The following is a 17585-nucleotide window of genomic DNA, read 5'->3' as shown; positions in this document are numbered from 1 at the left end:
GGGGTGAGCTAGGCTCGGCGGCCGCAGTCGCGCGGACCCGAGCGCTCCTCCGCCGCGGACAGGCCCGCCGAACCAGGGCGGGCGAGCGCAGAGGCCGAGGGGGAGCCGGGGGAGCCGGGGCCGCCGCCCGCTCGTCACCGCCGCCGCCCATGGCGAGGCCCCGCCGCCGCCGCCGCTGCTGACCCGGGGGCCGGCCGCGGCTTCCGCCCCCTCCCGCGGCGGCGGGCGGGCGGGCCTCCCCTCCACGCCCCCGCCGCCCGCGCCCCGCTCCCGGGGACGGGGAGAAAGGCGAGAGCAGCAGGAGTCTGGGGGCCACCGAAAATGGGGAACACTACCTCGTGCTGCGTGTCGTCCAGCCCCAAGCTCCGGAGGAATGCCCACTCCCGGCTGGAGTCCTACCGGCCCGACACGGACCTGAGCCGCGAGGACACGGGCTGCAACCTGCAGCACATCAGCGACCGGGAGAACATCGACGGTGAGCGCGGGGGAATCCGGGTCGCGGGGCGGCGGCCTCGCCGAGGCCCCCTCTGGCGTCCCCACACCCCGCCTGCATCCGCGGTGCTCCGTCTGCACCCCCAGCGTCTGTATGGCCGAGGCTGCTTTTGCTTTCTCAGCCTGCCTCTGTAATCAGGGCAGGACCGGGTCTTCCGCCCCGTAACCCCGGGCGCTCGGGGGTCCCGGAGACCCCGAGCGGCCCCCTGGCTTGTACCCCCGAGCGAGCGGCGGGGAAACTGCCGGCGGGCAGCGGCTCAGGAGAACCGTGGGGCCGGAGGGGTGCAGGTCGAGAGGTGACAAGAGCTAGTCCTTGTCCAGCCTTGAGCCGCTAGTGCTGGGGTGGGGGCGGCCCGAGAGCTTGCGTTCCAGGCACTGTGTGAACGTAGCCACAAGCCAAGTTACTCACTGGAAGGGTGAGCTTGTTTGTCCTTTAGAAGGCGAAGGGAATGGATGCTCCTTGGCGTAAATGAGGAGTGAATCCCATTTTGGAATCAGTCTCTACCTGGAGTTGGGAGAGCAGGGTTGGCGTACATCAGCTTCCCCCGGAAACTTACAAACTGACCCCAATTGGCAGTTCCCTATTTCCGTTAAAAACTTAAAAAAGGATTTTTTTTGGGGGGGGGCGATGTATGCAGGATTGGAGTCAAATAGCTGAATACTTATAAAAAGCAAAACGAAACAACAAACTCAATTATTATCAAAATGGTTTGGAGACATCTTTGGGTTGTCTCCCAGTTTTTGCTTGGGGCAGAATTACAGTCCTATGAATTTCTGATTGAGCTGAGTGATGTTTGGACTAGTGTTCGTAAAGTTAAAGGACTGATCACTGCACCTAGTAATGTGTATTTATTTATTTTATTGGTCTCACAGTATATTCGTTAGTCCTAATTTATCCTTAAGCTGTGTGGCTTAATATGGATAGGTAGTTTATGCATCATGCTTGAAACACAGTTTGCGTAATTTCAACTTAAAAAATGTGAAATTGGAAGTATATTCTTATGACAACGTGATTTTTCTTTTTTTAACCCCCAAATCTTCTCACAGTTGATGTAATTGAACTAAGATGAAAAAATTTCTTGTGTGAATGAATTGACACCACTCTGTCATAAGTCATTCTTGACAGCTTTGGATGGAGAATTCCCTCTAGTGTGGAAAGCCAAATTTAAACTCTGCTAAAGGAAAGAATTTTCTCATTGTTTGGCCTCTTTTAATTTCTTGTAAATAGTAATGTCATCTCTGCAGGACAGCAACTTTATTAAATGAGTACCATATATTAAAGGGACTAATATAACATCTGGCTTATAGTAGACACGTAGTAAATTAGGGTTCCAATGATATTTCTAGTATAGTTATATTAGACTTCCATTATCTTAATTTCTTTAGACATTTTTGAACTACAGTTATACTTTAAATTCATGCATTTAAAGGCATCTAGAAGGATATTGAGGTCTGGTCTGTCTTGATCACGGGTATAGTCCAAGCAGCTGAAGGAAATGTGTAGCATATAGTAGAGATTTAATAAGTATTGTATTTTAAAGGAATGAATGAATGACTGAGTTTATTATAGAAAGCCATTACCCAGTCTTATACAATGCTGATAGGCAAAAACATTTGGAAATAATTTCTCCACGTTCACTAATATTGGAAAGAGCTTTATGTTTTATATAATGAATTAAAAGAATACAGACAAAAGGAAAATTCATGTTTCTTAGAGACAAGCTGCATACTATTATTGACTATAGTAAGGAAGTGGGGGGGGGTAATCATAACCAGGTATTTGGCACTAAGTCTTAGAAGGATTTTGCCAGAGAAAAATATAATAGTATTGTGTGTTATTTCATTTGAAAGAAATCTCAGTTTTGGTCATCAGGTCAGCTTTGAGAAAACATTTGGAAGACTACCAACTCTTGTTTTGGAAGTTCAGGATAGTTCAGGAGACTCTAGGGCAGGTTAAAAAGATTTCCTTTCTTTTCTTTTTTTTTTTTTTAATAATATTTTTTATTATATTATGTTAGTCACCATACAGTACATCCCTAGTTTTTGATGTAAAATTCCATGATTCATTAGTTGTCTGGTTTTGTTCATTACCTAAAGCAGACTTGCAGGAGGATATGTTAGAGCTGAGAAATAAATCTAATCTTTGTGATGGCTTGTTTTGCCTTTCAGGATCTTAGAGTAGCAGGGTTTAAAGCAGAAGGGAAGGGACTGGGGATTGCCTGGGCTGGACTCTATTCTTTTTTTTTTTTTTAATAATATTTTTTATTATATTATGTTAGTCACCATACAGTACATCCCTAGTTTTTGATGTAAAATTCCATGATTCATTAGTTGCGTATAACACCCAGTGCACCATGCAATATGTGCCCTCCTTACTACCCATCACCAGCCTATCCCATTCCCCCACCCCCCTCCCCTCTGAAGCCCTCAGTTTGTTTCCCAGGGTTAAAAAGATTTCTAATCTAGGTTCATAGTGTCTTCTTATCCCAGAACTCAATTCATATGATGATGCTAGTTTAAACCCAGAAATGCTAATTCACAGTTTAAACAATATTCTCTCTGTCTCCCAAAATTCAATACGTAATACTTCTAGGATTTACCTGTCTGTGGTTCTCAACATTGGTTTCATTTACACCAGAAATCTAGGACTGGGACTTGGCATTAATATGTTTAAAATTCTCCAGGTAATTCGAAGATGGAGGTAGTGCTGAGAATCCCTGGCTGGGTAAGTCTGTTACTCAGGGACATTTTCCATAGAAATTCATTCAGTATCAGAAGCTGGGAGAACAGAACAAACTTGTTTAACTTAAATAGCATATAGAAATAGGTAGAGATTTTAACTTTTGAGTTATATTGATAGATGATTAGTAAACGTTTAAAAACTATAGCTGAAGCATACTTGAGTATATCACAAAAGCCGAAGTGCGCAAGTACCGTCTTTATCCTTAGAGACGTCTCAGACAAGTAGAATTGAAAGGTTCAGAGAAGTTCATGGGGCTTCTGTGATAGGTCAGTTTCTTAAAATCACAGAGACATGAGGTTTGAATCCCTGTTTTCCCTGCCCAAAACACACAATGGGTAGCATTTGTCCTGTAGTGTTTCAGTGACTGAGGGGAGTTAGGCTTCCATGACACCTACCAGCAACTTGCCCTGCCTTTGTACTCTGTGTACCTTAGTGTTAGCTTATTCATGTTTTTGGAAGTGTATATTAGACTCATCAGCTCCCTAGGTATTATTTCTCATAAAATTATTCAGAGATTGAGAATTAACAAGACTTAATGACAATGATAGTAATACTTGCAACACTTAGGTATTGTTTACTCTGTGCCAAATGCTGCTCTGACAGCTTGATAACTATTTACTCATTTAGTATTCACAATAACCCTATGGATAACATTATCCTTACTTTAACACAAAAAAATGAGGCAGAGAAGAAAAATGACTTGCCTAAAGTCACACACCCAGTAATTGACACATGGAAACTTCCCATTGTTGCTTGACTAGCCATCACACATTTACTAGTCCTTGGGTGGTTTTCTGAGATAGGGTGTCTGTCTTTACAGTCATAGTCACAATTTCTCTGAGAAGAAACATCGTGTATCTTTAATAGACTGGCCTTACCTGATTAGATTATTTCTGTGGGAGGAGAGAAAGAGAATTTAAGATTTGATGAGACCAAGTAAATCAGGATAGAATGCCTGTAACATCTGTACAAAAGTGTCACTTAGGGTTTTGCCTTAAAATAATTGCTAGCAGTTTCATCCTTTGTAGCTCAGCTGTCTTCTTTGACAACCCAATTTTTCCATCATGCTGTATCCAATCTGCTAGGAAAGAATGGCTCTCAACCTTCAAAATATATCCAGAATCCAGCCACTTCTCAAAACGTCTCCTGCTGCTTGTCTCAGCTAAGCCACCTAACTGATACCCCTGCTTCCACCCTTGCCCGCTGTAGTCTGTTCTCGAACAAACATAGCAGCCATGGTGAGATCCTTTTAAAAACTTTAACATGTGACTCCTCTGTTCAAAAATTGCAGTGATTCCTTATTTCATATCAAGTAAAAGCTTTACAGTGGACTTTTACCGTGGATGGAGTTGTTACATGGACTTCAAGGCCGTGTGTGATCTGATTGCCTTCCTCACTGAACTCGCCAGCTCACTCTAGCCACACTGGCCTCCTTCAGTGCTGTTCTTTGAATATACCTGACATGCTCTCACCCCAGGGCCTTTGCTCTGTCTGGAATGGTTTTCTCTGTGTTTCCTCTTGGCTAACTCTCTCAACTGCCTTCTTTTTAGTGAGGCCTTCCTGATAGCTCCCTTTAACATCTCTCCTGTTGCCCCATCAGCAATCCTAGTATACATTCTCTGAATTATTGTTTCTTCTATTTCGCCTCTAGCATATAAGTATATACATATATAATAATAATAATAATTTTTACCTACTAGTGCATAAATTTTAGTAGAACATTTTCGTTTTGTTTGGGGATGTAACCTAAGTGCCTTTTACCCTGAAGACACTCTATATTTGTTTGAACGAATGGGTGAAGCTAGCAACTTACAGACGTTGGAGGCAGAGTACATCATGTGTATTTATTGCATGAGAAGAACAGGACGGAAGTAGAGAAAGACCAAGACTTGTAATAATGAAAGTAGAGTGGATATGAAACTTTTTGGTTTTGTTTGTGTTTTAACCTGAGAGTAGCAGGTAGGGTGAAATCCTGAAAATGAAACTTAAGAAAGGTTTTAAAGCATAACAAAAGAAAAAAACCCTAAACCAAGATAAATCATGGCTAATTGTAGTTTGTTTAACAATGTGGTATATTTAGTCTTTTTCCTCATCTCTTAAGATGAATGGCTTTAGCTGCGGCCTTATATCCTTAAAGATCTAAGTGAGGCCAAAATGCTTAATAAACCAAAAAGTACTACGTGAGCGTATGCAGTTATGAACTTAGCCATTCCTGGTGATTTTCTTTATTAAATGTGAAGTGTTCTAGGATATACAGCAAATGGTGCTTGAACTTCCCATAGTCAGAGAAGCTGGAAGCCTAAGGGGCTCATCCTAGGTCTGGGAAGGATAACTGGAAAAAGTACATTCACTGTTACAAGGGTGGGGAGGCAAAGGAGCAATTTATAATCTAAGCACCTGTTACGGTAGTAGCTTAAATTACTGCTCTTGGTTTCTTTGGATATCTGCAACCTCATCTCTTTGGATTTCTTCTTCTTGTGTCTCAGACCCACTTATCATTTCTAGCCTGATGGACAAAACCCATACCTGTGGACTTTTATTCCAGACTAAGATTTATTAGCTGCACTGCCTGAAAGATTTCTGAAGACACCCTGACCAAGCATGGACTGATGCATATTAGGCAGTATGGAGAGGTGCACTTTAAAGGTTTGTGGAGAGGGCCATTCTCCAAAGCACCGATGAAGATTCCACGACCTTTACTTATTTATTTTCCTTTCTATTTTAGAATCATGGAGTCATTTGCTCCCCATCTTCATTTTACAGATAAGGAAACTGAATCTTGGAGAGGTGCAGTCTCTTGCCCATGTCATGCTGATCATGGACAAGGGCAGTAGACTTTACTCGGTGTTAACTTTGGGCCAAGTGCTGTGCTAATTACTTGACTTGTATTATCTTTTTAAATATATCATTCTTTGTATTTTACAGGAGAAGAAATTGAGACTGAAAGGTTAAGAAATTTGCTCAAGGTTTCATAGCTGGTTAGTGTCAGAGTTGGGATTCAATCTGCTATCACTTGCTAGAGCTCCACATCTCAACTACCCTGTGTTAGGGAGTAACCTGGTCTAGAAACTGACCCCCCACCCTTATGCCTGGCCCATGCCCGCTTTGTTTTAAGACATTCGTTCATTGTCTGTATGCTTTGAGCTGGCAATACTTTGTGATTGGATTTTTACTTTTCTGCCTACTTTTTGAGAGGAGTGAAGATTAAATAATTTTATAGAATGGTAGATTTTCTCACTCTTTTCTACAAAGCTGATTATCTTTTTCATCTTAAGGAGATGAATTACTTTCACATTTCTGGCTGGATGAAGCTAACACAAAGATTAAATTCATTCCTATCTAGGAAACGGTAGAACCAAAAGGAAAAAAAATAACAAGATGCAAGACATGTGAGTGGCTTTGAAATTCCGTTTTAGTCACACAGGGTCAGAGATTTAGCTCCAAGCATGTCATATTGGGCTTACTTGAAGGAGGCAGCATTTGGTATTTTTTACAAGAGTGCTATTGACCATATCATGCCTGTCATACTTCAAAGTATGAATCCTTTCATGAATCAACAAAGAGGCAGCTGGGGTGAGTCCATAGCAGTTGATATCATGCATTCAGTACCATTTTCAGCTTGTACCTGCGAGGTACAAGGAGAGGAGGGAGAGAGTTCATTTTCCCTGCCACATTTTGCCTCAGCTTGAAACATTGAGTAGTTCGTTTCTGGGAATCTTGGTCAAGACACTGTTTCTTTTCTGTGCTCTGAGACTCAACATTGTTCTGTCCTACCTTTCCTGAAGAATGAGGCAGGGCTCAAGAAGGTAAATCCAGGACAGGCTGTTCTTGGGGGTTTGCACTAGGATGTGGCTCTGGCTCTGTGAGGTGTGGTGGACGGCAAAGAGCAGGAGCCCGGTAATCAGGAGACCCATGTTCCAGATATGGCTCTGCCTTTACTGTGGGACCTCCATCTTGCTGGGCCTCACTTTCCTCTCTGCTTCAAAAGAATGTACTTAAAGGTACTGCCTAGCTTTATGCCTTGAGGTACCTAAAATGAGAATCAAAATGAGGCTAAAATGCTTCCAGAAAGTACTTGATGAATATGTTATTATGGACATAGTACTTATGTTGATTTTCTTACATTAAATATTAAGTGTGTTCCAAGATCTACAACAAACTGCGTTTGAACTTTCCATAACCAGAGAAGCTAGAAGCCTGAGGGGCTCATCGTAACAAAGACATCACTGCAGTCAGTGTTCTTAAGGTGGTGCCAGAAGGATAACTGGAATTTTAGAACTGGGTAGGATGAGGTTATACAGAGCCGTATGACCTTTGAATGGGAAGCTTGCTGGCTGTAGAACCTGGCACAGGAATCCTACTCTGTCTAACTTGTGTTGGTCTTACGGGTTGCATCTCTCCAGAGTCACACTGTGATGTGTGCCGTAAGCAGCAGTACTCCTGGAGATAATAGAGCCCACCTAGGCAGTCTGCTGACTGTGTCATGGGAAAGACATACCCAGGAATGTTAATATGGACCCTTAGATGGTGGCTGAAGCCAGGGTTTTTTTTTTTGTTTTTTAAATCAGAGGTTTTAAGGCATATATATGCATAAATTTATTATATTAAAATACTTCTTTAAGTAAAGGGGAATTGATGGGCTGAAAAATGAGCTCAAGCAGCCCCAGACAAGTTATTGGGGGCTGTTTGTGGCCATTTCTTTCCAGAAAGTCTAGCTAGATCCACAATTGCAGAGAGCTCAGAAGATATCTAACTCACTTTTCCGTTCCCTTCCTTGGCCGTTCATGCTGTTTGTAGCTGTTTCCTATGGCTCTCTTCTTTGACTTCTTCTAGGGCCTCTTTTTGCTGTCTGCCTCTTGAAGGAAAGAGGTGTTTCAAAGCTCCAGTTGAGTGTTGTCATCTGACAACACACAAATTGACAGATACCTCAAGTCAGCAAGATTTTGCCTGGAAAGTCTTGGTGAATCTGAGAAAAGAGATCATCTCGGGTTGGCTAGCTACAAACCACTACACTTGGGGCATCTCTGTTGCCTTGCCAGGAAGGTTGCTTTTAAATACTGGATTGGAAAACCTTGAAATCATTTTTCTTCATCTTTGTCAGAATATTGACATTATATACATTAGTTTTGACTTTGTAAAGAAACTTTTGTTTTTGATTTGTTTTTTAGTATGGTTGAAAAATTGAACTGAAAGGCAGTTCTAAAAAAGGAGTTCTAAAATGTTTGGGTGATGGTAACAGTTCTGGGGTAAGTGTGTGGTTTCCCATGGTTATATGACTTCCATAAAAAATTATTGTAACCTGGTTTCATTACTCTGTAGCCACATTACCTAGTACACGTAATTTTAATCCCTGGGTCATTATTTTCTGATCTTTACTCCCTACTTGGGATGTATAGTGGGGCTTCATTGGGTATGATAGTCATGAGTGCCATGCTCAGCGGAGATGTACTAGCATCTGTAGACCTGTCAGCTGGCTTTTGGCACTGAAAAAAGTACAGCTGGAGTACACTGAAGATAATTGTTAGCAAATGCAATTGCATCCTTGATAGTTTCTTTGTGAGCCTTGTAGAAATCTTAGTTGGATGGTGAAATGCAAGTCACTTCTATTTTGGACACCTCTGATTATAGACCTCCTGGCTTTAAGGAGGAAGAATAGGAAATACCCAACACGGGAGTTCATATGTAATATAGCTGAGTGTTGCAAAACCATGAATGTAGTGTTTAAAGCATTTTAAAGACAAATTTTTTCCTGTTGATGGTTACTTCTATTCTTGGTGGGCAAAAAGGGAAGAGAGAAGTTATTAAATGTATTTTGATTATATTTGGTAAACTCCTTGTCTTACTGCAAATTTACCATAAATCAGGAATTAGTACATGGATGGATGGGTTAAGACATCTGTTCTTTGCCTTTCAAGAAAAGGTTTCACTCTGAATTTAGTATTCTGTCCATTAATGAATCTATATTCTTTTAGGATATTAATTGATTATAGCTATTCTATTAAGTGTAATCATAATTATCCTTTAAACTATCTCTGGTTTTTAGGTATGGATCCAGACTTTGTATAGTTGCTTCAGAGTCTAGGTTTTAGGGCTTCTATGTACCCTGTCAGAGTCCAGGTTGAGAAACAAAGTCATGATGCTGTGTTTAATTCAGTTTCAAAAATTTCAGACTCACAAATTCATCACGGATTTCTTCATTTACAGTGAGGATTACTTTTGAAAGTTTATATGGGTAATTTTATTTTCCCACAGCCTCCAGCTGTGTGTAAGCAATGGGCTGTTATTTTAATGTGTAGTTTTACTTGAAAAGCATGGGTAAACAGGGTTTATATAGCATTAGAGATTGCCTTCTGTCTCTTGAAAGCTAAAGTTGGTGTTACTGAAGATATACAAATTGTTTATTCCTTTAATTTTAGCATATCTTTTCTATAAAATAAATCTAATGTCTGATTTTTCCGTTTCTTATATTTTGTAGGAAGTGCAGAGGGAAGTCTGGCAAAGCCGGAATTCAAAATTGTGACTTGAAGTATTAACCACTCGGGTAAATTTAAGGGGTAGGGAACATATTCTTGCTTTGCAAACCGTTTGCTTGTGTGGAAGATGTTTTTTTCTGACAGGCCATGTATCTTAAGCACCGTGCAAGCTCTGTGAGCACACGTGGCTGTTTGTGGAGCTCTCTACTGCAGTAGGAGGGTTACTTGGTAACTCAAGTTATGAAGCTGTGGGCAGCGTCTGGGTGTTGGCAGTGAGGTATATGAAGCAGGAGGTGAGGAGGAGCTGTGGCAGCACTGTTCAGGTGGGACAGGTCAGGAGGACCCAAGTGCCAGACAGCACAGCATGCATTGCAACAGCCCAACAAGGCCCTGAGTGGTAAGAAATAGGCCTCAGAAGGGGATTGGTTGCTTTGTATTGGGTGATGTTTGGGTGCCTCTGCATCCTCGAGAACGATTGGTATGGATAGCAAGCATGGCAGTGACTTCCAGAGTTGATGGAGAGGTTGTGCTGGGAGAGGCCCTGTGGAATTCTGACATGAAACCAGGAGACTGGCTCTCCAGGCAATATTTTCTTCTCTCATTTAACTAGAAAATATTCTGCGAGGAACATTTGTTGGGGTTTTTGGAAATGAAATTTATTCTTGTGCCTGGGTAAGGACTAGAAGGAAAGAATGAAGGGGATTGTGGGAAGGAGTGTTTGGCCGAAGTGAAAGTTTGAGAGCAAAGGGCTCATGTCGGTAGGTGAGTGTGGACATTAGCCTGCTAGACGGCAGCCAGCTACCTCTGCTTAGGCATGGCTTTGTGTGGCCTCGTCCTTGCCCCCCAGTCTCCTGTGTCCTCACACCAGATCTGTGTATTCCCTTTGGGCATGGAAGGTTGAGAGTTGATAGTTCAAGGGCTCAAATGAGGGCTTTCTGTATCTGGCTTTGAATAACATGGTTTGAAATGTGACGTCAAACCACGATATTGATGTCCAGTCAAGAAGGACAGTCTGTAAATTGCCTGTATGGTTTTTAGTTTTTTATTCCTCAAAATAATGTTCATAGATGGGTTTTTGTCTTGTTTAGCCACTTTCACATATGAAAGTATATTCACTGAGCCTAGCTTCTTGGCCTAAAATTCAGGAACGCTTTCTGTAAAGCAGGAGTTCTTACGCTACACCAGGGTTTCTCAGCCTTGGCATTGTTGATATTTTGGGCGGGATGACTCTTTGTTGGTGGTGGGGGCTGGGTGGGGGCTGCCTTGTCCATTGTAGATGTTTAGCAGCATCCCTGCCTCTGCCCAGTAGATGCTGGTAGTGTCCTCCCACCCCCAGTCATGACACCAAAAATGTCTCCCGACATTGCCAAATATAATTTCCCCAAGGGGGCAACTCTCCTTCTACTTCTGTTGAGAGCCATTGAGCTACAGGCTCAAAAAGAAACACTAGAGCAACTTCCTAATGGTTCTGCTATCTCAGTCACTTCGACACATTCAAGGCCTGGGGATGGAACTTCATAGACTCCGGACTGCACAGCTCCAGGGGGTGCCATTAACTTCAGACTTGATGTAAATGATGCCCTGCCCCTCCTCCACCAGTTTTGCAAAGGGATGCGTTGTTCATTTGAACTCATTAGAACTAGCATCATGGTCTAAGGTGGTGCTCCTAATGGTATCATTGACAGGAAAGTTATTGCTTGCAATTCTGACAATGGGTGGTGGGATAGCTGTCTGTGTGTATCAGGAAGGTGTATAATCTTTACTTAAATTCAAAAATCACTTAATTTTCTTCCATAGCTTCTCCTTTCTTGTTTTTTTCTCTTTCTTTTCTTTTTTTCTTTCTTTCTTTCTTTCTTTCTTTCTTTCTTTCTTTCTTTCTTTCTTTCCTTCCTTCCTTCCTCCCTCCCTCCCTCCCTCCCTTCCTTCCTTCCTTCCTTCCTTCCTTCCTTCCTTTTTGGTAAAATATACTGAAAGGTATGGTAAGTTTTTCTTCTTTTAGCCAGCAGTTTTACTTTTATTTTTTACTCAATTTTAAAAATCAGCTAGTTCTGTGTGTGGGTTTTTCATATTTTATAGTACTGACAGTGGACTCTCCTTTTGAGAGTCTGTTTTGATGAGGAATATAAAAATGGAATGCTTGTTAGAATCTGTAATTCTCTGATCTGACTGTGTTTTCTGCAGTAGCTTTGTCTTGGTTTGACAGGTGTTCAGTGCAATTTAGTATTTTTGTGGACCTTTTGAAATCTCATCAACCACAGCTTGATGACCTGGCCTCCTGAGGCAGGAGTGAACAGAATGGATGTTTGATTCAGCTGTCTGAGATTCAAGAACATCTTAGTAGAAACCTTTGGGGGAAAAAAACCCCTTGGTTACATCTGTGTTGCACTGTTATACTCTTAAGGAAAAAATATTTAGGGAGGTACCTATTTAAATTATTTGATTTCAAGAGTCAGTTTCTTTACCTGAGGACACTTCTGCTGGAATAAGGAAATGGTGGTGTTGGTTTCTTGAAATAGAGGTTAAAAATTCAAGTCTTGATTTGTAGCTTGTCTAGGTGAAGAATGCTCCAAAAAACATGGTGATGTTGTATTCCTGGCAAACATTTCCTCTAAAAATATTTGAACCAAAAATATCAGTCCCTTAGTGTAAAGATACAAGTGGAAGTGATTTTACAAAAATTTTTAAAAAAGATTTTATTTATTCATTTGAGAGAGAGAATGCAGAAGGTTGTGGCGGGGAGGAGAGGGGAGGAAGAAGCAGACTTCCTGTTGAGCGGGGAGCCTGACACGGGGCTCCATTCCAGGACCTCTGGATCATGACCTGAGTTGAAGGCTGATGCTTAACCAACAGAGCCATCCAGGTGCCCTGGAAGTGATTCTTGAAGATATGTTCCAAAAGCCTGAGTTTTGAAAATGTATAGTCGACCCCTTCTATGCCCATATAGCACATATTATTTGTTAGAAAATGTTATCATTATAAAAGTACAGCTATTCATTAGAGAGGTGGTTTTCAGTATGCTTATTACAGAACACAGAGAGGAAGTGGGTTGCTGGAGCCATGACTCGGAGATTGAAAAGGCTCCTGGAAGAAATATGGGAAAACCAAGTCATCAGTGCTGTGACTGTTTCTGGGGCTGTCAGTGTCTGCAGAACCACTTAGTAGCATTTGGAGTCATCAGGAGGAGCCACTCTTTGTTCATGTGGCCCATCTGGAAGGGACATGGAAGATAAACTCATCAGATCAAGTCAAGTCATGCAGAAACAGCTAGACCTTGGTTATTTTCTCCCTCTTCTTTTTGCATTCTCCAAAGTGACATTAAGTATTGTTTTGTTTGTTTGTTTGTTTTTTAAAGATTTTATTTATTTATTTGAGAAAGAGCAGGCGAGTACAGAGGGAGAGGGAGAGGGAGAAGAGGACTCCCCACTGAGCAGAGAACCTCATGCGAGGCTCAATCCCAGGACCCTGAGATCATGACCTGAGTCAAAGGCAGACAGTTAACCAACTGGGCCACCCAGGAACCCCCAATAAGTATTGTTTTAAGGCTGAATATAAAGTTTAAACAACCCCAGTATATGCCTGTTTGCATGAAATAAGTTCTCTCAGGGAAGGTCTGGCCTTAACCAAGTTAAATGTATTAAGTTCCTTGAGTTGGTTTTCAAATGCAAATGATATACAAAGCCTGTTTGCAAACATGAAACTATGACAAAACATATTTTGTACTACTTACATAAGGGTTCTTAACAGTTTGTGGGGACCAGGGAAATAATTCTAAAACAGAAAATTATGATTATAGAATATTTAAGATGTTTTCATTGTAAGCGTACAAAAGCATTGGAACAAAATGAACAAAAGTGCTTCTTATTAGGTGCCCTTACAGGACCTCTTTTGGTGAACAGGTAACTAGCTCATTATTAGGGTATTGTATACAAGGGGTGTTTACAATGAATGGAAATAGCATTCTCTTAGTAAATGCTGCTCTTGAGTATCTTTAGCCTCACAGTCTATGGAGCCATTTCTTGTCGCACAGCTTGGTGGTTCAGTTTGTCCAGCCGGTGATGGGAGTGATCACTGAGATCTAAGTTAGCTGTGTTGTTTGTTTCTGACTGTGTAAATAATTCATCTAATTTTCAGGTATTATTATAGGATGCTTGGTATATGATGTTTTGGCCTTCATTTCACTTTTTTTTATTCCACTGAGGTTTATCTAGAATACATGTCTCTTGTTATTGTTTTTTATTTGAAAATAACTGTGAATACTGATGGTGGGATCGGTGTGTGAGATGGCTGAAAACTGATCACAAAATTATTATTATTATTATTATTATTATTATTATTATTTTCCCAGAGTTCAAAAGTGGTGACAGGTTTTCAGTTGGGAATTGTCGCTATAGATGAAGAGACTGTGTTAAGCAGAATGCAAATACTGTAAGGAGCTAGGCAAGCAGAGAAGTTAGGGAGTTCTTTTCTTTTTAAACTAACATTTTAGCAAGTGGTAAATCCCCTATGTGGAAGTGATTCTAGAATGTGTTCTCTTCAACCACAGAGAAGAAGTTGGAGAGAAAATGGAATTCAATAGGCAAATGTTGGCTGAGAGATGCTTATTCTCCAACACTTTAGGGGGGAATTTGGTGCCTGCAATGACGAGGCTCAGAGTCACGACTACTGTAGTCAGTCCGTAGATATGCTGGCCTTGAGGAGGGGGCAGTTTCCTTTTTTTTAAAGATTGTATTTATTTATTTGAGAGACAGAGAGAGAGAGCGTGAGCGGAGAGAGGGAGAAGCAGACTCCCCGCTAACCAGGGAACCTGATATGGTGCTCGACCTCAGGACCCTGAGATCAGACCTGAGCTGAAGGCAGATGCTTAACGGACTGAGCCACCCGGGTGCCCCAGGAGGGGGCATTTTTAAGAAGTGTGAGAACCCCCCCACCCCCATCCAGGGGTTTAAGGTTCAGTTTTTCAGTAGGTCAACAAACATTAGTTCTCCCAAGTACTATGTTCCGTGTTTCCAGCTGGGTGCTGGGAATGCAAGATCAATATAACTTGGACCTTGCCCTTAAGGTCCTAATGATCTATTAAGGGACACAGATATGCAAATGGATGATTGCAGTATACAGAGGTAGAAGGGAGGCCAGAGTGATTACCTCTCCCCTGGTTAATGAGGGGATGTGGTCAGGGAAGGCTTTGTCAAGACAATCCTATGGCAAGGGCAAGAGGGTGGGAGTGGGGAAGAGGCAGGAAGTGTGCTACAGGCAGAAGGAAACTCTGTTTCTGAAAGATCCAGGGTGGATTGGCACATAGGTTCATTTGAAGTCAGTAAGTAATGTGGAACTTGTTGGTGGCTTAATCTCCAAACATCTTATTTAATGAATTAATGCTCATTAGGAGGACATTTGTTCTAAAAGATTTCATAATGGATGGATGTGCATTGGAGACCAGCTTTGTGTATTTTGCATACATTCTGGATTTTGTAAAATGATTACTCAAAGTTGTAACGTGGAAGACAGAATAGACCTGTGGAAGCAATATGCTGTTTTTGTCGAGTATGAGAAAATAGCCTTCATAGAATCCTAGAACATTCATACTATCAAGTACCGAAGAGATCCTTACTTTACGGATAGGGCAACTGTGCTGAGATGGATTTATCCTCAGCATCACACAACTAGTTTACAGTGGTTTGTGGTCTAAGAGCCAAGTCTCCTGATGGGAGTGGGGGGAAGGTCAGAGCCTTTTCACTCAGCACAACAATTCTCACAAGGTTAAATATTCCCAAGAAGAAAATTAATCTTGACCCATCTTAATTTTTTTTACATGACATTAATCTGAGTGAGAATTATGTCTTAGAGAATTGTATTAGTTATTGAGCTTTGTAACAAATTATCCCTAAATGTAGTAGCTTAGAACAACAGTATTATCTCCCAGTTTCTGTGGGTCAGCACTTCAGGCAAAGCTTAGCTGGGAGCCTTGGCTCAGAGGTCTCTTATGAGATTGCAGTCGAGCTGTCTGCTGGGACTATAGTCCTCTCAAGGCGCAACTTGGAGACATTCTGCTTCCAAACTCATGAATTCCAAATTCATGGCATCAGGTGCTCGTTGGTTGTCAGCTGTAGCCATCAGTTCCTTGCTATATTGGCCTTTCCTTAAGCTGACAACATGGTAGCTGCCTCCCACCAGAGCAAGTGATCTGAAGAGAGAGCGTGAGAGACCTACAAACTTATAATCTAAATTTGGGAGTAACATTCCATCATTGCTGTCTGTTAGAATCAAATCCCTAAAATCCAACCTGCATTCAAGGGGATGGTATTATACAAGAGCGTGAATACCTAGAGATACTTTAGGGGCTGTACTGGAGGCTGCTTACCACATGCATTAATTAAGATTCTTTTGGTTGTAATAGAAGTCCACTAAAACTGATTTGGGTGGGGAGTGGGGGAGGGAAGAATTATTGGAAGTATATGAGGATATTTTATGGAAGGCAATATAACTGAGTCTTGTAAGGACTTGGAATTGGGAGTTGGATAGCGTGTAGAAACTGAGGCAGCTATTTTTTTAAGTATTTTACTTTTAAATTCTCTTGTCAGTTTTAGTTGATCTCATCTTTCTCTATGTCTCATATTTATTTTTCCATAAATCTTTATTATAAAATAGTTTTTTTCCCCCTCTATGGTAGCAAATGGCTACCCCAATGTCTTCAATTGTAGGTCTGCAAAAGACTGACTAGAATCTCTGCTCCAGTTCCCCAGGAGAAAGGATTGAGTTCACTTAGATAAGTTAATAGGATGGCGCCCCCTGTGAAAGGTATCCAGTCATCTATGGCATGGTGAAGGTCAAGGCTGAGGGTATGGACAGGAAGCCTTTACCGTTGTCTGTTTTGGGGAATGAATACAAGAAGTGAGGTTGGAGGGGGTCGTGAATGGTTGGAGAAGGCCCAGAGAAGGGCAGTTAGAAGTAATTTTCTTATATATTTGTTTTTAAAATCCGTGCTTTGGTTTTCCTGAGGCACTGACAATATACTCCCAAAATAGTAGCCCTAAAATGAATTAATTTGGGTAAAACTCAGGTTGGGGATAAATTAGCACCCATTTTGCAAAGACAAACCTTAGCAGAAAAGCATGATTGTTTATATTAAGAAATTAACAAAAATGTCTTTGAGACTGTTGTTAACTTAAAGCTAGAATATCAGTAAGTTTTGGATAAAATTACAAATAAAATTTAAATAAAATTACAATTTATTTCTCTCTCTCCCTCAACTTGCCCCTCATAAATTCCAGGTTTATCCACTTTTTACAAAACATTCTTATGCTGTGAACATCTGTCAGTTTTCTTATCTTAGTTTTTTTTTTTTAAGCATTTTATGTAACTTAAAACAAAATTAGCATTTCTGTTCTGTTCTAAAACTGCCCGTTTAGTGTCTTCACATACACTTGCTTTTGGCTCTAATTGATTTAAATAAATTATAAAGAGGCAAAGAAGGTTTTTATTGACATTTTTGCTGTTTACTTCCATAGCATTTTATTTTATTTTATTTTTTTAAAGATCTTATTTATTTATTTGACAGAGAGAGAGACAGCGAGAGAGGGAACACAAGCAGGGGGAGTGGGAGAGGGAGAAGCAGGCATCCCGCTGAGCAGGGAGCCTGATGAGGGGCTCCATCCCAGGACCCTGGGATCATGACCTGAGCCGAAGGCCGACACTTAACGACTGAGCCACCCAGGCGCCCCTACTTCCATAGCATTTTAAAATAATGCACACTTTGACATAGCTATAAAAATTTTTGTATTATGAAGATAGAAACTGAAAGCCTTTTCTGTAGTATTTTTCTTTTTGCTTTGTAGACTACTCAGGTAATTAGTTCTGAGTTTTATCTTTAGAGTGTGATT

General features: G+C 41.2%; 1 protein-coding gene across 2 annotated transcripts in view; it reads left to right on the top strand.

Moving 5' to 3' along the window:
* Positions 1–258: 258 nt before the first annotated feature.
* The window catches only part of CCNY (cyclin Y), a 214003-nt gene continuing 196676 nt past the window's right edge, over positions 259–17585 (top strand). The window contains exon 1 of one of the 2 annotated variants that reach the window (XM_040645241.1): positions 259–475. In XM_040645241.1, coding sequence (XP_040501175.1) covers positions 322–475 — 154 coding nt within the window. In that variant the 5' untranslated portion in view covers positions 259–321. The remainder of the gene's footprint in view (positions 476–17585) is intronic. The other variant, XM_040645240.1, reaches the window with a different exon arrangement.

This window comes from Ursus maritimus, unplaced genomic scaffold, assembly GCF_017311325.1.
Source record: "Ursus maritimus isolate PB19 unplaced genomic scaffold, ASM1731132v1 scaffold_31, whole genome shotgun sequence".
Taxonomy (NCBI): Eukaryota; Metazoa; Chordata; class Mammalia; order Carnivora; family Ursidae; genus Ursus; species Ursus maritimus.
This window is presented reverse-complemented; position numbering and strand designations above follow the sequence as displayed.